The following is a 20,294-nucleotide window of genomic DNA, read 5'->3' on the forward strand; positions in this document are numbered from 1 at the left end:
TATATAAGCTACAAGAAAATCTTATAGGCTTTCAATGTGTGATTGAGATTTTTGAGCTTGTAATGGAATGCAACTAAGAATTTTTTAGATTAATTTTTCATTTACGTATAATTAGTTTAAAACATGTTAATGTTTTAATGTAAAGTACTTATATTAGAGAGAAATTTCCAACAATCTTAACCCAAATTATGAATGAATTCTATATTTAAATTGATCTTAAATGTGCCTAGTAATCATATTTTAAACCAACTCTTTTTTAGCAATCCCTCACATAAATAAAAATCTAATGATCAATATACAAAGAGTTGAAGGTTTGTATTTAAGTCTTCGTATAGAGATAATGAATTGGTAAATGACTATATAATGATAGATAGCTTTTGATTTTGAACATTCATAAAGTACTATTAAATTTACTCAACTAATTAGGAAATGTGATATCTTGAATTATTCAACTTTTTTGTTTAAACCAATTTTACTAAAATCCTCCATACAAATAAAAGTATCATAATCAATACTCACATAGCTCTCTACCTAGAGTTTTTCTTCCGTTCTCATAGTTGTATAACTTGAACAACTTCTAGTTTCATGTGTTTTATAGAATTCTACTTTTTAAAAAAATTATCACAGAAATGATTGCATTTCTCACTAATAAAGGTGAGCTTTAATTAGAAGTGTTATGCTATATTCTACTTAGAAAACCAATATATGAAAATCATTAAAAAAAAAAACAACTTACCTATATCCAACTACAACACCCTTTTCATCATAGAAATAGACAATAAATTATTATTTTTTATTGCTACTAAGAATGACAAATAACTTAGTTTTTCTTTTTAACCTAGATCTTGGTACGCAATCAATTAGATAAGATTACTATCATAACACTCTTTCATCTTTAAAGATTTTAAACTCATTTTCTTTAATGAACTATACAGAAGCTCTCATTAAGCCTTGAATTAGCAAACTCAGAATATTTTCCTTTGACTTAACATTATCAAGGGAAATAATTCCAGTCTAAAATGAGTATTTAACATTATATCTATGATGTAAATGTCTATACTTAACATTATACATATTACTTTGTGCCCTTTCAATTGTTGATTGATTATCGCGATGGACACAAACTATTTCCACTACCTTTGGCTAACATAAAATATTATTTAAAATTTTTTAAAGCCACCAGACTTTCTCTCTACCTTTATGAGCTATAACTTTGATTCCATCATGGATTTTACAATGCATGTTTGCTTAGAACACTTATAAGACATAGTTATTTCTTCGTGCATGAAAATGTATCCATGCTAAGTTTAAGGCCTACCTAGCCTAAGTCTCCTCCGTACTAAACAATTTAGAACCTATATGTTTAATTTTAACTCTTCAACTTCTCTCTATATAAGTTACAAAAAAACATTTTTGTAACATTTCAATATAGAAATGAGGTTTTTGGGTTTGTAAAAACATATTAATCAAGGGTTCTTTGAGATGAATTTTTTATTTATTCAAAATTGATTTTAAATATATTAATATTTCATATGAAAGTATTTATGTTGGAGAATAATTTCCAACAAAGTTTTAACTGAAATCGTGTGTTAACCCAACAATTAAATTGATTTCAAATATATCTATTAACTATGTTTTAAATCATTTTTTCTAGCATACATGAGGTATAATAGCCAAATATTATATAATACTTGGTTCATTGTATGAAACTAAAGTCACTATTAGAATTACAATTATAATGTAAACTCATTGCATTTGTACAAGAATGGAATTATATTTTACTAATAATTAGATTTTATCTATCTTGAGAGATTGAATATACAAAAAAAAAAATGATAATAGAATTCATTCAATTCAAATTTCGTATGCTCATGTTGAAAAGGGACAGATCATTTAAGACCACAAACTGCCCCGTCCCTTTCTCATTCTCTTTTATTTTTTAAGATCGATTCTGCATCTCTCCCTTTCTAAAAAGGCAAGATATTTACACACAGTCACATTATTCACAGTAGAGCCATACAGAGAATCAAGCTAGGAGGTGCCAACGCCATGCATATCCATCAACTTATAACTGTCCATCACCATGTAAAAGCTAAAACTATAAAGTAGCGGCCCAGAAATAAAAAACCCACACATTTAAAGCCCTCATTTTCTCTCTTTCAACTGTGAATCTGCAAATACTTTATTAATCACCACAAACGTTTTGTCATACCTAACTTCAACCACCTCTCGCTCTCTCAAAAGAGTCATCAGTTTAGGTGCTCGTGAAATCATTGTTTGGTTGTGAGATCAGCAGCTGCTGTATGTAATGTAGGAGCTTCTCTGCATATCAATGGAGATTGCTAAGTCATAAGTGTATGGCTGTAACATACCCACATGTGAGCATTCATTTGTGTTGCTACTTTCGAAGGGAAAAACAATGGTTGAATGGGAACTTCCACAGGGTTACTCTCTTCTCGATACACAAATTTATTTAGCATTTTCACGTCTAATTCTTTTAGTTTGCAAGTTCACTATAAGAAATCTCAAATTCGAACATAATATTTATATTCTGTAATGGAAAATGAGGTTTTAAATTAAATAGTGTAAAAGTAGTGGGGTATCTTTGTATTCTTCTGAGTCTTCTCCACAATTAGTGAGAGATTGCGCCACTTTGCATCAGTTTTTTTATTGATGAGAACCCCATCTTGTTTCTTTCAAGAGAGGCTCCACATCCAGTGGGTGCAAGAAAGAATTAGCTATCTAAGAGTGGGACTTAAACTCAAGATATCCCCATATTTTAATTCAAGTATTTTACGACTTCTGCTAGACCTTGTGGGTTACATATAAATATATATATGAAGAGAAAAACAAAAATCTCAGTGCTGCATTTCATACAAAACAAGCTTCAGTGCCAGTAAGTGAATCGACCAAAAGCAGATTAACTTCTATGTGTAGTTGTGTGGCTAGCTAGCTAATTACAGAACAAACTATGAAATGGAGTGTAATCTGATTTTTTTTTGGTTCAACTACGAACCCTCAACCTTGAAGGTACTATTACGAAGTGCCATGAATTTGCATGCAAAACCTCTAGTTGACACCAACGACTTCTTAAGCCAATTGTAGAAAGCAATGGTAGAGGAACACCCACACCTCTCATACCTTATTAGCTATCAAAAAATAAAGGCAAAAACAGTTGGAAATACAAAGTATCTTCATTTTGCTTGAAATGACAATGATGCTCCTTACATATAGCTTTGAACCATCTTTTTTTTTCTGAACTTTCTTGAAAAGTCCAGCTGTGATCATGACTATTCACGATTGCTTTGATCATTGACGTGTGAGTCACCAAGATCCACATAAACTCACTGCTGAGTTTCCCAAGAAGAAAAGTGAACCATCATAAATATGGTGCCTGTTCTTACCCTCTATATACCACCTTTGTGATCATAATCTTCCAAGTTATTGTTCTACACCTAGATAGGTTTCTTCACTTCCAATCTCTCTAACCCTATTTGAAGTGCCTTTTGTTCAGTTGTTTTCTATAAAGCTCCGAACCAACTTCTCATCTCCTTGTTAAGGTTTTGTTGTTTTTCTTATATATAAGAGTCACATTTATAGCATTGTGGATCAATATGGCACCACATGGGGAGTCTATTGCTAGCGCTTACGCTAAGAAAAACGCCTTCTCCAAGCCACCAAGACCCTCAAATGACAATCTTCATCGAACAAAATCCGATATCTCTTTTGAACTAAGCAAAGAAGCAATTGATATCAATCTCCGACCAATATCCGAGGTTGAAGATGCCAAATGTGAGTGTTGTGGCATGAGTGAAGAGTGCACCCCTGAGTATATTGATCGTGTTCGGAACAAGTTCCTAGGGAAGTGGATATGTGGGTTGTGTGCTGAGGCAGTGAAAGAAGAGATGGAGAAAAATGGAGGCCACAAAGAGGAGGCTTTGAATGCACATATGAGTGCTTGTGCGAGGTTTAACAAGTTTGGTAGGGCTTATCCAGTTTTGTCTCAAGCTGAGGCCATGAGGGCGATCTTGAAGAAAAGCGCCATAAGGGCCAAATCCATCAGTCCTAAAGGTGCTCAAAAGAGCGGGATTGCAAGGAGTTCAAGCTGCATCGCAGCAATTACAAGAGACGTGAATTATCTAAATTTGAAAAAATGATCAACGCCCATCTTTTCTAACTAGCCCTTGAACTCTTTAAGATTTTGTTTTTTCTTCCTCTCCTTCCTCTCTCCACTTCAGGTTTCAGTTGTTACATATTTTTACCAGTTATGCTGCGGACCAACCTTTCGTGTTACCTTACAACGTTTTTTTGGGTTGATCCAAACCTGTTCTGTCCTTCTGAACCAAGGAGTATTTTTCTTCCCTTGGGCAGTTTTTATCCACCTTCTATTAATCTACCCTCTAGGGTTTCTCTAGGTGGCCGGATGATCAGATTCTCCTACCTCTTATACCCTTTATTATGGCTATTTTATGACTTCCGTCAAAACTTCTTATCAGGGCTGTTTTAGGATTGTTCCAAATCCTCTCTTCTTCCTGCCACTTATGTTAGCCACCCCCATGACATGAATCCTTGACTAGCATTTGGCTATAGATGCCAAACTCTGGCCAATTACAAGGGTAACATAATTTGCCATCTGTATGAAACAATTGGATTTAGTTAGATTTAGACCTTGCTGTGGACTGCCACCATTTATATCTAACAGCAAGATGTGTAAAACCCAGTTTCATGTACTAAATGTTATGAGTAGAATAAACTGTGTTACTTTACATGTATGTGTTTGCCCTGTTCTTCAGTCAAGAAACTGAGAAAACCATGTGCATTGCACATGATAAATAGCAGTTTCTGCTGTTGAGTCGGTTAATTAATTATCTACTGTCAAACTCCTTTTGGGCATGCGAACAAGGCTGGGCCATTCTTTGATATCACAATTTTTCTTCCATGCTGCATGAACAGCTAGTAATGCAATCAGAGGTAGCACACACGCAACTAAAAAATAGAGTTAGGAACTCAGCACCCCTCTTCCGTTGCTACAACGAACACTCGACCATAAGAAAGTTTTCGTCTGAATTGACTCAGAACGGAGTTAATTTTACGGAGATAATTAGCATTATTAAGCCAATAACCTCAGCATTAAATTTATCAACACACAAGGAGTTCATGATTCACTGTACTTCTGGAAATAATCCAGCCACCTGCTAATGAATGCATCGTATCACCCACCTTGAAACTTAAGTTTTTTTGTATGAAACTTAACTTCAACTCAACTATAAAAATCAATAAAACCAACTTCAACTCAACTATCAAAATCAATAAAACCGTTAGAAAATGACTAATGGCCAATCTACATATGCCTCCTACGCCAAAGAATGATCCTGGATGAAAAACTTTAATAAACCAAAACAAGAGTGCTATAATCAGTATTTACACCCTCTCCCGTCCCTCCTAGCATTTCATCCCTCTGCAACCAAATTAACCTGATGCTAATGGTATGACCTCCCAATGCTTCACTGAAAATATATCTAAGAATGGAACTGCTAACTTTCTACTAACCAATAAACATCCCAACCAAGGATAAAACCCTTATAAGCCTATGCTTTTTCAAAGGTTCAATAGTTCATCAATGATTCTCTGATGCAGAAAGAACCTGCTTTTGCTCTTCATAACATACCCCGGAAATAAATTATTACAACAGAACAATCCATGTATGCAACACAAGACAAACCGGACTTTGACAGAAAACATCTGCTTGGACATGTTTCAGTGGCAGATAATTAGCACCGGACCAGGTTAAGACCAAACCAGCCACAAACAAACTGATCCCCAACAACTATATCGTCTCATTGATACATCCATCATCTCTAGGATAATGAACCCCACACACAAATGAAGTTTAGAATACAGAAAATGAACTAAGTACTCCACGGTTTTACCTGTCATAGATAAAAGAACAAGCCAGCAAAATAAGACGATCAAGAGTTCTCTCTTAACTTGCCACTCCAATAGATTCTGGTTCAAGTCTCAAACAAAAGACCAGTTTATAAACATAAAGCAGATGCAATGCGCATTTTCTTCTTCATTCAACACTTTCCAGGACACCGCTCTCTCGTATGAGACTGGTCTGCCCATGCTTGACAAACAGATACCACCTTGTAGACAAGTAAAACCCTAGCAAGAGAAATATAAATACAAATAAGGTGATGCATATAGAATCGGCCAAACCAGGCTACCCACCACAGTAACTTAGGGGGGGGGGGGGGGGACTGCCCAGAGAAAATGAAATAATTCTTTGGCATAATATCCTGTGCAGCTCTAAGAATCAGATTATCACAGTTTGTAACTCACATTTTTCCATCATTTACTTTGTGAGAACTATAGTAAGAAATACAGTTGTTATTTTTAATATCTCAGTTACAGCTGATGGTTTACTTCTGGAGGATAACTAGTCTATTCACCCAAGCATTCCTGCAATACTATATTTTTCAGACTACAGCACGTACTTCTATGACAGAATAACTTTTACACAACTATTATGGTTCAATGTTTATTAAATTGATACTTTAATTATTGTGCATTTGCTTAAATGTGTTAGGTCTGTGTAGGATAAACTTATATTTGAATAAAGATTTGCTATGAGTTTGATATCAAGTTCTCATGTATGGTTGTGCTTGATTTTCAATATATATATATATATAAAAGAGCCCTAAAAATGTGTATTTAGAGAGGTCAACCCAAAGTGGCTAGTGAGCGTTCCCTTAATTAAACACTAGTTTAAGAACCAAAGCAAGTAAAAGCACAACAACACCAATTAGGCACTGATTCTTGTTTTTACTTGTGATAAATGAGAGGAAAAAAAAAGGATAAAAGCTAAGGCTTGTTCCCAAGCATTGTAACTATTTTGTCCCTTTGTGGTGGCATTTCATAAATATAAATTTCTCAACATAACCTGAAACTATTTTTCCTTCAATCAGATTTAAGAGAGAAGTGTAAACCTGTTGCATAATCTGAGGGAATTCTGAGCAGAGAGTTTTCCTTCCATGATCATCAAATATCTTTTCCAAAGTTATGTCTTGCAGTGCGACCAAGGTTGTCTCGAGCATGTCAAGTCCTGCTTGGTTAGCAAAAGTGAAGACCGGCAGCGCCTGCAAAAATCACCCAAGTTTTAGACCAAAGGTAGCTATAGAACTGTGGTAATACTTCAGAATAATAATCACATTTTTATTCAGATCTGAATGCAAAATAGTGATGCATGTTAAACAAAGGACCTAACAATATTTATTTGGCTTGCATTATGTGCATAAAAAACTGACTGTTGGATTAGGGCAATGATTATAATATTCTGTTGGTTCAAAGCATTTTCCAGCATTTTATAAATATGACAGCAAGATATATCCAGAACAAATCATTTAGAAAAGACTCCAATAACTTCACTTTATTCAGACATCTATCTGCTGTATTTTAAAAGCATCATGTTGATACAATTGCTTCGTATCACCTCCTTTTATAAGGTACTAGGAGCATTCATGAGCAGATATAGCTTTGTTCAATTTAATACCGTGTTTGTGTAGGTTCTCATGTTAATAATTCAAGTACTCATATCATTAACGGTAAAAGGAAAGCAGGATATCATGTTGTTGTGCCCACCTTCAATGAGCAGCACATGATCGCATCTGAATGATGCCACAAGGTTTTCAGAATAGATTCACTTCCTTCACTGCTGGATTTAAGTAGCTCCACACCCAAATAGTTCCTGCAAAGTTGTGACCACAAAGTGATAATGTGTTCAGTCAATGAAACATTTCTGCTGTCCAAGTTTGAAATACATTTTCATGAGAATGTACTCGCCTTAATAGATTATACAAAAGCTTTAAAATCCACATGAAAATCAATGAAGTTGTCCTATTGACCAAAACAAAACATCAATTCTTTTTAGCTCCACATATATTTTCAACTGTTGTATATGAAATGAGAAAATCCTCTTGGAATCCAGAAAGACTTTTCTCAAGATATTCAAATTCATTATCACTTTAAAATCATGCAAAAAAGGAAAAGAGAATTCAGTGACAGCAAATAAATTTATTTCTTGAAGGAGAAGATGTGCATTAGAACGACTCAATCATCAGCAACATCTCTCAGCTAATAAAATTGACTTGTTAAGCTGAATGCAGTGGATTATCATCCAGGTCAAAAAATGACAAATTCTGATTCGGATAACATCTATAGAAAGGAACAACTGACGCACCGGTAGCTCTGGCAGATCCAACGAGCAAGTGTCTGTGCTTCAGGAGTACCCAGTGGTGACCGAAGACCAGCCTGTGAACCCTGATGAGAAGGAGATAGTGCTAAAGCCACCCTCTGAACTGAAGATATAATGCTGCGGATATATTGCCGAGCCATTGATGCTACATGCTCTTGCATGTGGCTCTCAAATGCAAATTCAAATGCAATTGTCATTACAGATCTTGTGCAGCCAGAATTAGCAGAAAAATCACTGGATGCTCTGTTTCCAGCTCCAACTTCAAGAGCAGAAGCGAGGTCCAATGTACGATTTGGACTGGAGGCTTCCTGCATCATTTTCAATGCATTAATAAAGAAGTTAATAAATAGGCATGGAGAAATGAACTTCTTAAGAAACAATTAGCTAACCTTCCCAGAATCAAGGGGAATGATGCGAAAACCAGAAGGCAAAAGAGGTGCGTCATCAGCAAAAGTAGCATCAATGGGAGCAAATATAAGTTCAGCACATGTGCCAACAGCATTCTCGTCCATTCCACAGCAGAGCTGTCAGAAAAGTATAAATGGAGAAAATATGAAGGAGAACCAAAAAGAAAAATGTCATCAAGTGATAATAGAAAGAAAAGAATCAAACCATGCAATCCCAGACCAGAAACAATTAAGGATGCTCATAACACACAAACCCAACCTGGTGACTGGCAATTCAGCTCTTCAAAAAGATATTTTGGAAGAGAAAAGGTTGAAAACAGGAAGGCAAAAATTTATTTTCATTTTACACTTCTACCTGATAAACTTGTTCCTGCTACGAAACCATTATGTCATCTTTCGACAGAAGGAAAAGCAGATTTCCACTAATATCTATCTGAACACAAATAGTGAATGGGAGAGATTTATACAACTATTTCTGTCTTTCATATTCTGTAGTCCATTCCAAACTAGAACTACATTGTGGGTCCATTTCAAAAGTATATGAGAATTCTCAGTGAATTCCTTCTCTCCATAGCCTTATTTTAAAACTTACCTGCCAACTAGGGACAAGAAAACATAACTTATCCTCTTACCTAATAGGACAAGCTGTTGATGTATTTGGATGCAAGAGAGATACACAGAAAGCAATGAAAAGAAAGGTCTTACTTGCAAAAGAAACACATCTCTGGGCATAATTGCATCTTCAGGAGAATGGCAAACCCCTTCTAGTTTTATGACCTCCAGGAACTAATAAACACACAAAATTTATCAGAAGCAAAACAAATGTGAAAATAATAAAGATAAAAGCCACGCTTAATTTCTGATATAAAGTGTTGTCCAACAGCTGTAAAAGTAAAAGATCAAATCATTCACCTCTTCGTGCTCCACGGTGTGAGCAAGTGGAAGTATAACTTGACCGCCAAAATTTCCAACTCTAGACCCTTGTAAACTGCAAGGACCGACTTTAACCGCTGCGGCTGCATAGGCATCGATATTGTTATCTGCCCACTCTGACCTGTGCTCCCGCAAGAACCTGAGAAGGATTGCAGGAGGGACATTCTGCAAAAGGAAAGTGCACAACATGAGGAAAAGATGATAAACAACGACAGTTATAAGGCACATGAATAAAGAAGGGAAGAAGATTTCAACTATGAGTTCATTAGAAACAAATTGTCAGCCTTTCATTGTTTTCAATTTTAAGTAGACATACTATGTATAAAAAACACAATTCCCTACTGCAAGAACCTAACCGTTGAAGTTATAGAAAAGACAAACATATCTCTTAGATGTAGCAAATGCTCTACAGCAACTAAACACATAGCACACAAGCTACCAAGTGTTGTAAAGAAAGGAAACAATTTTGTATCCCTGCCTGTAAAAGCATTGATGCTTTAGCGCACAGGACTGCACTGCTGACAGCTGGAAACCCATTGGAGAAGGAAAGATTTAAACCCATCAACTTGTCAGGAGATGAGTTCACTAGGATAGTAACATCGTCCATGCCGTCATTTCCAATCATTGACCACCCCTCATCACTAAATCCATTGAGAGCCTCATTAAAACCCCTGCCAGGTTTACATTAGATTCTTACTTGCAGATAATCATTAAGGGACTGAATCAGATACCATCAAACAACAGAAGATATCTACCTGCTCAACCTCTGGCTCAACGCTCGTAAAGCTGCAGGTCGTCTGCCCCAGTTGGTCACACTAGACTGAGAAGCTTCCTGAGCAATTTGCCTCAGTTGGCGTAGAGCCTGATTGGGAGTGATATACATTATTGAAAATGAGAAGTTACAAATGCATCACCCATACCATACAGGTGCTTCAGACATCCTTTAAATGTTCATGACATAAAAAATAGAAAAATTGCTTACCGCCATGGTTGTCTTTTGAGCGAGTACAGTTGAGGATTCATAAAGCGGACGTAACACTTCAGGCACACTCCAAGGCTAGTTGAAGAAATCAGAAATCAAGTTATATCTGGGTCAAATAAAATCTTTAGATTGTACATCCAAAAAATAACATTGTACCAGCACATCCTACCTCCAAATCCATGTGGTCAACTATGTGTATGATTGAACCACCACCTTCACAAGGCCGTACCAGATACCCACTTGGTAGCATTTCTGCTCTCACAAAATGCTGCACTGGTGGCATGCTCGGGCCATTTTGAGTATTTTTCAGAGATCTCTCACATACCTGAATATTGCATGAGTATGACAATGACCACAGAATACCAAGTCTACTGAATTTCCTAAAATAGGAATGACAAATTCTAAGAGTTTGGGAGCATACCACAAGGCTTCCATCTTCTAAAACAGAAGTATAACGCAACAACCAGAAGTCACGACCCGGTGCCAAAGTTGTTGGCGCATAGAGCTATATCATCAATTAAAGTCAGAAGTAATTATATAATTGCACCTGGAGTGTTTCAACAGAAATGAGAAGTGCATAATGATTTTATTACCTGCATGTAAAGCAGCTCAATCGTTCCCCCATTAGCAGTGGGCAGCACATTCAGCACATCCACAGCTCGGCAATCACGAAACCACGATGGCCGATCCTTGAGGATTTCTGCAACCTGCAAGGAACATGATATAACATAATGCTGGTAGCTCAGAGTAGGAAAATGTTATGGCAAACAAAGTGCACTTACCCTTGTAGGTTCAAGACCCACCAGGCCGCAGGCTCGTGCTCCCACACCAGAACAACCATGAGAAATAGCAACGATTCCAATGGAATCCGGACCAGGCTACACATTTGAAAAAACAAAAGTAATGAAGATACAGATTAGTAAAAACCAACTAGGTGAAAAGCAATTGGTGGAATTCAAGCATAATGCTAAACAAGGACAAAGAACAATGTATGTACTATCAGACCAAGAAATTCAAATTAAACCCTCGTAAAGAAAAAAAATCAATAGAAAGTTCTAACATTCAGTGGCCAGTAATCATAGATTCTTGTAATAAGGAGAGCAACTTAATTCTATCTTTGCCCATATTAATATTCTTCTTTCAATTCGAAATAATAACAAAAAAATAAAATAAAATAATTAAAGTTTGCATTTTTTTTTTATAGGAGAGAACAGTTCTTCATTTATGAAATGTATAAGAATAAAAAATAAAAAAGCTCTGAGAGATACCTTCATTCCAGGCATTTGGACCCACTCTACAGCAGTTCCAGTGGCCTTTGAAAGAAACTCTGTTAAAGTCTCTTCTGCGATGGACAAAAGCCTGGAAAAAATACAAAGCATGAATTCAATATTCCACAGTAACACACCCAAAAAAGTGGTCACAAAGCACGATAACAGAAAAGGACCTAACAACCATAACCCCACTAACCCTGCAGGACTAGCATCCCTTGGCGGATGCTGAGGTGTCAGGTGGTGTTGACCGCTCGTCACCACTGATTCACAGCTTGTATCTTTGGAAGCAAGCGTTGTCTGTAGGAAAACAACCCAGCCCCTCTTTTATCTCATTTTCCACAAAATTGAATAATAAACAAATAACACATTCTTTTTCAAACCAAAAGAAAGGCATTTACATAACAACCCTTGATTGCTGACAGGTTATAGCAATAAGAAACGCATTATCTTGAATCTTATCAGCAATTCCAAAATTTCAATTTGTTTTTCCCTTGCAAATTTTCAATAACCAAATATGTTAGGATGTGGAGCAGGAAAAAAAGAGGTATAAATTCTCACATTCTGGGTATGCTGGCGAAAGTAGCCATTCTCATACACAAGCTGCGACACCTGCTTCTGCAACCTATCATTCTCCTCCATTAGAAGCTTGTTCATTGCAGTCAGCTTCCTATTCACCGCTTGGAGGCGCGACGCCTCTTTCCTTTGCTTCTCTCGGCACCTGAAGAATATAACAAGCATTGCAGGAGAATTTAACAATAAGATTATGGAAAGACAACAAATCCAAAAATTTCAAAAATCACACTGTCCGTTAAGAGAGCATCAAGCCATGTACAATAGAGAAAAGGCCTTTTCCATTTCTTTTCTTTTATACAAGCAAAGCATGAAAATTTAATATATTAAACAAATACAAGACACAATTAAAGAAACGAAAATAAGATTTCTTGGCTGGGAAACCAATATTTTACTACCATACCTTCTATTTTGGAACCAAACTTTGATTTGTTTGGGCTCAATGTTGGAGAGAATTGGGCACTCCCTAATGAGCTGCTGGCGGCGAATGGAGCTGGGTTTGGGGCAATCATGATAGAGCCTTTCCAGGGCTTCGACCTGCTCAGGCGTGTACCGGACATACTTGCCATTGTCCATGTTAATAGGATTCTTACCATCCTTGCAGGACATTGCCATCATCAAAATTCAACTTCACAGATACCCACCAAATATATATTTGCAACCCAACTATCACCCAAAGAAGGGCTCTTTTCCCTTCAAGCTCCTAAATTTCCAAGTCCCGACAAGATTCCTGACAAAACCCCCCCAAGTGGCTCTTTCTTCTAACACAGGTACCTTGTTGTACTTAAGTTATCATACCTTGAACCAACTTTGTGCAGCTCTAAATCCACCAAAGTAGCAACACTTTCTTGCAGCTTATAGAAAGAAAAGAAAACCAAGGGCATAAACAAACAGACACATACACAGCTGGGGGAGATCAGTTGCTAAAAATCAAACAGCCAACATAAAAGTAAACGAAACCCAGCTAGTCTCTAGTCCTTAACCAGGATTTGAACTGCTAAAGAGAACAAAAAAGTTTTTTATCCGGGTTTTTAATGGTTGTTGTTTGAGAAATGCAGAGATAGAGAAAAACCCACAAGGGACAGCGATATCCAGGAAGGATACATCGTTATCCTCCTCCTTGTATCTTGTCTATTTATGAGACAGCCCCCAAACACAAGAAAAGCATAAACCTTTCGAGATCAGAGCTCCACACCAAACGATCTGTCTCATCCACAAAACCCAAAAAAAATTCACCACCCAGAGATCTCTCACTTTACGGCACCGTATTGCCGATCCAAACTTGAAAAGCAATCGTCCCCAACCGCTGAAACATCTTTCTTTTTTTTCTTCCTTTCCCCCCTCTATGGGTTATTATTCACAGCAGAAAGAAAGCAAAGAAACAGAACAGAAATGGTGTCGTTTTTTTGGAGAAAAAGGTAAAAGATTTTTGCCTTTGTAACATGTAATAAGTGGAGGTTTTATTTTTTGTTTTCTCTTTTATTATTTTTCCCGGAATTTTTACTGTTGAAGAGGAAGGAGAAGAAGAAGAAAGACAACCTTGGTCGTTGAAGAAGTAAAAAATGGAAGGAGCACTGTAGTACTTACTTGTAGGAGTAGTAGTACTAGTGGGCAGTGGCTTTTTGCTATTTGAGGTTTTTGCTTTGTCGCCTGTAACTCTCTGTATGTGTGTGGCTTTCTCATTGGCTTGTCACTTTCTGCTCGGAGAGAGAATACCGTCTGCTTATCCTGTTTTATTTTTGTGTTTTAAAAATAATAATATTTTTTTATTTTAATTTAATTTTTATATTATTCTGTAATATATTAATATTAAAAAACAATATAATAATATATTTTTAAATAAAAAAATATTTTAAAAAATTTCAACTTCCACTTCCACTGTGCGGGAAAATGGAAGGCTCTTTTATTTTATTTTTTTCAAAATGATGAGTTCTGTAATGGCAGATATGCCCTTTTGGAACATTTTGGCGAGACAGTTAAAAAAAGGTTTAATTAATCTGTGGAGGACTGTCTGCAATGCCAAAATTAGCCCGACATTGTGTTTCTTCTTCTTATTGGCTTTTGCTGCGTTATCAAAAGAAACTTACCATGCATGGTTATGGAGACGATAATGTGAAGAAGACTGAAGACTTTCCTTTTATATCTCTCCCTTTGTAGCATGCATTTTGCAATTTATTTGTATTATTATCGGACTTCATATGTGTGTTTTTTTTTTTTTTAGTTTAACGTGGGTGTCCGGGTCAGTTTGTGCGCACCTCGACTAATCCCACGGGCCCTGAAGTTAACAACCATGTAAGCCTCCAGTGGCCATCATATGAGCAACCACAGGGCTCGAACTTGACACTTCATATATGTATTTTAAGCAAATAGATGTTTGTGTTCATGCTTTTATATATATATATATTGGTTAGAAAGAAGCAACTTTGCAATGCGTTATGATTTGTTGAGGTATCTGGAAGTGTGATAACATTTGTTTTTTAAAAAAAATTTCACTCAAAAATATATTAAAATAATATTTTTTTTATTTTAAAAAAATTATTTTTAACATCAGCATATTAAAATATTTAAAAATTTTAAAAATTTTAATTTAAAATAATAAAAAAAATTATCGTGTAGTGTGAAAATAAAGAATAGCAATGCTTGAAGGAAGGTAGAAAGTTGTGGCAAGAATTTTACAAAAGCTCGTATGAATTTTTCGAGCAATGTTATTTTCTAGGAAAAAATAGTAAATATATGTCATTAAATTACCTAAAGTCGTCAATAATTCTCATATCAATTGATTGCATAATTGAATGGCTCAAGTTTTTATCTATATTCATAGAATCGACTTCCCACATCCAACATAATCAATACATAATATATAAAATGATTGAAAATAAATTAAAACCACATGAATTTCATGCCAATTCACTTTCTATCTATTAATGTTCTTATAGATATGGATTTTATGTTAGTTTTTTTTTTTTAACAATAAGTGATATTCTAAAATAGAATGATCTTGAAAACACTTTCCTCACATGAACAAATGTTGTCATAATTAATATTCTAAAATAGTTTAAACTTTTCTTGTTTGATACTCAATTGACTCATTAAAATCTATGATGTAAAAGTTATATTTTTATTGAAGTGGGTTTTATTAGATTAAATTTACAGTACTTGTTACAAGTTTAAGATTTATCTTAATAATTAAATCTAGTGTTTCTCAACAAGTGCAATATTTACGGGTGATTTATCTTAATAATTAAGATTTTCTTAAACTTTTTATTAATTAATCAGATTAAGATTGCGTCTCACACATGAAATGAAAGTATTTTTTATTAATATAAAAAAATATAAAATATAAGAATAAATAAATAAATAAACCTAAATTCACATGGTTTTTGGACATGAAACCTAAACAACATAAATTAAAAACATGTATGGAAATGCAGTTAAAACCATGTTTTTTTTTAAATTAAAAAAAATTACTTAAGATTATTTTTTTATATTTTTATATTATTTTGTTGTGCTAATATTAAAAATAATTTTATAAAAACTCAACACTTTAAATCACTTTAAACCACAATGACATATTCAACCCTTTAAATCTCAAAAGCCTCAAAAAGTAATATATTTTTATTGAAGTGGGTTTTGTTAGATTAATTTTACAATACTTGTTACAAGTTTAAGATTTATCTTAATAATTAAGTCTAGTGTTTAATCTTATCTCTACAGGTGTAATATTTACATGCGATTTATCTTAATAATTAAGTTTTTCTTAAACTTTTTATTAATTAATCAGATTGAAATTACGTCTTACACATGAAATGAAAGTATTTTTTATTAATGTAAAAGAAAATATAAGAATATAAGAATAAATAAATAAAAAAACCTAAATTCATATGGTTTTTGGACACGAAACCTAAACAATATAAATTAAAAATATGCATGGAAATATGGTTAAAATCATGTTTTTTTTTAAATTAAAAAAATTACTTAAAATTATTTTATTATATTTTTATATTGTTTTAATGTTCTAATATTAAAAATATTTTTTAAAAATATTTTTTTAATATATTTTTTAAACGACGTTAACATATTCAACACTTTAAATCTCAAAAGCCTCAAACAGTAACCGGGGCATATAGTTAAAGGCTGTTTTTGATGTCATAGTCAATCATGGCCAAATCGAACTCCAAATCTCACAAGTTATTCACTGACACTGGTGAGAGCATATACTAGAAACAGGGGAAGCTCATGAAATAAATGGCAAAATAGGAAATTCGCACGAGAGAGAAAGAGAGAGAATTCATGGGCGAATGGGAGGGGAAGCTTACGAGATAAAAAAAAAAACCCACTAGAAAGTAGAAACCAGAGAGGCAGAGAGAGAGAGAGAGAGAGAGAGAGAGGAGGAGAGGCTTGCGTGGGACACAGAGGACACCATGATTTTTTTTCTTGCATGCGTCTCGATTTCTTCCTTAAAGCTGAAACCAGTAAATAAAAATAATCCTCGGTCTAGTAATTTATTTTATATTTTTTTTAAACATAACAATTCAACATTATTTTTTTCCCCTAGGAGGAATAATAATAAATAATCCAACGTCATCATCAGGCACTGCCAATGCAGGCATAATATAGGAGGATGACATGGAAAATAGAGGAACAGAAATAAAGAAGAGAGAGTGATAAGACAAGTGAGTGAGATGGGAATTACAAGGACAGATTGGTGGGTGGTTGATGTAATGCTGGGGCGTGTGGGACAGCCGAGAGAGGGTGTTGTTGGCCTTAGCCAGAGGCTGAGGACACGGCCAGTCATTATCTGTGAAATTTTGAACACAAAAATGGCCAAATTTATTAGTTGGAAGATACCACCAGCCAGCTATTGTGTTTGCCGCGGCAGTTTAAAATCAAAATCAAAATCAAAAGCCTTATTTTGGATGCTTTTCATTTCAACTGCACTTTAAAACGCGGTATTCTGCGTCAACAAACTGGCCTGATTAAAGACTTTCTTTTAACTGGGGAATGTTACTACAGTAACTCAATCTTCTTTTTCTATTTTTATCCTCTCAAACTCTTTTTTTTTTTAACTTCTTAAATTTTTTTTTGGTATTTATTTACCATTAAAAAAATTAATCAATAAAAAGCACTTTTCAAACAAATAAAAATTAGACTTGATTTTCAGAAAAATATTTTTCTTCTATTTTAGAAGGAAAGCACCTTCCAAAAATTATAAAAAATTAAAAAATATCTTGTTATTTATTAATTATATCAAATATAATCTTCAATTTTTTGGTTGTTATATTTTTTTAGTCTCTTTTTATTTTATTTTTCTATTTCTTCTCTTAGAATTTGATTTAATTTGATTTTTATATCAATTTTGGTCTTCTTTTTTTTTATTGTTATTTGTTTTTGTCTCATCATTTTCTTAATTGAAATTTTTTATTTATCAGATTTGGTTCATATTTTTTATTGCTACTTATTTTATTTAAAATAATTTTTTATATTTGATTTTTTTCAATTTCATCATTTTTCAATTTTTTTATCTATCAGATTTGGTCTCTATTTTTTTATTGTTATTTATCTTATTTGAGATAATTTATGAAATTGAATTTTTTTTCAATTTCATCCCCCTTCAACTTTTTTATCTATCAGATTTGACTCTCATTCTTCTAATAAACTTAAGAAAAAAATTAAATATTAATAAGTCATTTCTCGATTCATTTTCCATGACATAGTCAAACATTGGAAAGTGTTTCCAAACTTATTTTTCATAACACTACCAAACATTGAAAAATAATTTACCTTCCAAGAATCCACTTTTCAAAAGAAAACTATTTTTCAACAAACAAACGAAGCATTAATTGTAGCCTTATGGAACCAAATTATCAATCAATTCATTAGAAAAAGAATAAATTCAACAAAAAAAAAGTGTAAAACAAGGTGAAATCTTATTATCAATCTAAAATTTATTATAAAAATTTATGTTTAGTCCACCTACTTTCCTTTTTCTTCCTTTAATGGTCCTTATAGTTTTATGATTTTAATTTTTATTCAAAAATTTATTTTTTTAACATTTCAGTTCTTGAGTTTGAAAGAGAAAATGAGAAAGCTTGAAAATGATGAAGGGAAGAGAAAATAATCGGTTTGGTCATATTTCAATAATAAAAAATTGATCTTGGTGTCAACATATTTTATTCAATAAAGGGTCCCGTTAAGGTATTTTTAAATCTATATCTTACTTTAAAAGGTAGATTAGGGTCGAGAGAATTTATTTTTCCCGATTGATTTTGTATTTTTAGAACTTTTTAGGGATTTTTAGGTTGATAAATTATTTTTTTATGTTTTCATGGTGTTTATTAGATGTTTTTAGGTGAAAATAAGTTGAACATAAATTTATAAGTAAAAAAGCAGCCCCTTGATTTTTCAACTACCATTTTTTAATTTAAATTAAGATTACCTTAAATTAATTAATTAAATAAATGTGGGATGCTCGACCTAATGAGTATTCAATTTTAATTGAAATAATATAAATTAATTAATTTAAAAAATATGATGTTTTTTAATAAAATAATATTTACTTGGTTTCTGAATAAGATTTTTCTTATAATATTAGTAGGTATTCTATTTGTGCAACCCTCTATAATTGTTTTTTTCCTTTAACTATATTAAATAACTTACATGTGCATGTTTATAAAAAGTTATGTTCAGTCCACCTACTTTTCTTTTTCTTCCTTTCATGATCCTTATAGTTTTTATGATTTTAATTTTTATCCAAAAGTTTATTTTTTAACATTTCAGTTCCTGAGTTTGAAAGAGAAAAGGAGAAAGCTTGAAAATGATGAAGGGGAGAGAAAATCATCAGTTTGGTCATATTTCGATAATAAAAAATTGATCTTGGTGTCAACATGTTTTATTCAATAAGGGGTCCCGTTAAGGTATTTTTAAATCTATATCTAAATTGAAAAGGTAGATTAGGGTCGAGAGAATTCTTTTTTCCCGGTTGATTTTGTATTTTTAGAATTTTTAGGGGATTTTTTAGGTTGATAAATTGTTTTTTTTTAATGTTTTCATGGTGTTTTTAGGTGAAAATAAGTTGAACATGAATTTTAATTTAAATTAAGATTACCTTAAATAAATAAATTAAATAAATGTGGCATGCTCGACCTAATGGGTATTCAATTTTAATTGAAATAATATAAATTAGTTAATTTAAAAAATGTGATGTTTTTTAATAAAATAATATTTACTTGGTTTCTGAATAAGATTTTTCTTATAATATTAGTAGGTATTCTTTTTGTGAAATCTTTTATAATTGTTTTTTCCTTTAACTATATTAAATAACTTACATGTGCATGCTTATTTTTATTATCGTTTAATTAAATGAAGAATTGATCTCAAGAAACAAAGTTATTGAAGCCAATTGGGTCCACAACCCATCTTATGAGATCAAATATCTTAATTTGTATTTATCTTTTAACTTTCTTGTTTAGTTTTTAGTTATCGTTAAAAACTTATTTTTACATTTATTGGCGTATATTGTTCTCAAATTATTTAATTAAATGTATGAATCACTTTTTCAATTTGGAAAAAGATTTTTTCTTTAAATCAAAAACATGTTAGAAACACTTGCATATTCATTTTTGGCATTCAAAAGTTTTTTTACATACCTACAGCAAAGCACAGATCAACTAACTAGAATTTAAAATTTATTGTTAAATTTTTACTTGTAAATAGAAAAAAAACATTGATAATGCCTATATTTTCTATGTTTTTTACATTAAAAAAAATCTTGATTTGATCCACAACGAAGTGCTACTAGTAACATAGTTTTCTGACTAATTAGATGTGCCTTATTGGTATGTACCAAAATACAAATTATTTAGATCATAATATAATTT

General features: G+C 33.2%; 2 protein-coding genes across 2 annotated transcripts; one reads left to right on the plus strand and one right to left on the minus strand.

Annotated features, from left to right (window-relative positions):
• The first annotated feature begins 3,369 nt into the window (after nucleotides 1–3,369).
• On the plus strand, nucleotides 3,370–4,893 carry LOC7475097 (uncharacterized). Its single transcript, XM_002298202.4, has one exon. The coding sequence runs from the start codon at nucleotides 3,615–3,617 to the stop codon at nucleotides 4,155–4,157; it is 543 nt and encodes a 180-aa protein (XP_002298238.2). The 5' UTR covers nucleotides 3,370–3,614; the 3' UTR covers nucleotides 4,158–4,893.
• A 739-nt stretch (nucleotides 4,894–5,632) lies between these two features.
• On the minus strand, nucleotides 5,633–14,106 carry LOC7470577 (homeobox-leucine zipper protein ATHB-15). The gene is made up of 18 exons (XM_024608317.2): nucleotides 12,821–14,106; nucleotides 12,406–12,565; nucleotides 12,044–12,144; nucleotides 11,845–11,935; nucleotides 11,359–11,454; nucleotides 11,170–11,283; nucleotides 10,998–11,081; nucleotides 10,746–10,901; nucleotides 10,577–10,651; nucleotides 10,350–10,456; nucleotides 10,073–10,265; nucleotides 9,574–9,759; nucleotides 9,367–9,447; nucleotides 8,644–8,778; nucleotides 8,240–8,562; nucleotides 7,642–7,747; nucleotides 6,990–7,139; nucleotides 5,633–6,165 (listed from the first exon to the last, which is right to left on the minus strand). The coding sequence occupies exons 1-18, from the start codon at nucleotides 13,033–13,035 to the stop codon at nucleotides 6,019–6,021; spliced, it is 2,520 nt and encodes an 839-aa protein (XP_024464085.1). The 5' UTR covers nucleotides 13,036–14,106; the 3' UTR covers nucleotides 5,633–6,018.
• Nucleotides 14,107–20,294: the final 6,188 nt, after the last annotated feature.

This window comes from Populus trichocarpa, chromosome 1, assembly GCF_000002775.5.
Source record: "Populus trichocarpa isolate Nisqually-1 chromosome 1, P.trichocarpa_v4.1, whole genome shotgun sequence".
Lineage (NCBI taxonomy): Eukaryota > Viridiplantae > Streptophyta > Magnoliopsida > Malpighiales > Salicaceae > Populus > Populus trichocarpa.

What these genes read in the sequence shown, in the direction of transcription:
- LOC7475097 (XM_002298202.4), top strand. Translation starts at nt 3,615, where the DNA reads ATGGCACCACATGGGGAGTCTATTGCTAGCGCTTACGCTAAGAAAAAC.
- LOC7470577 (XM_024608317.2), bottom strand. Translation starts at nt 13,035, where the DNA reads ATGATGGCAATGTCCTGCAAGGATGGTAAGAATCCTATTAACATGGAC. An exon ending in AGGGATGCTAGTCCTGCAGG is followed by an intron (nt 11,936 to 12,043) that starts GTTAGTGGGGTT and finishes TATTTTTTCCAG; the next exon opens with GCTTTTGTCCATCGCAGAAG. An exon ending in TAGAAGATGGAAGCCTTGTG is followed by an intron (nt 10,902 to 10,997) that starts GTATGCTCCCAA and finishes TGCAATATTCAG; the next exon opens with GTATGTGAGAGATCTCTGAA.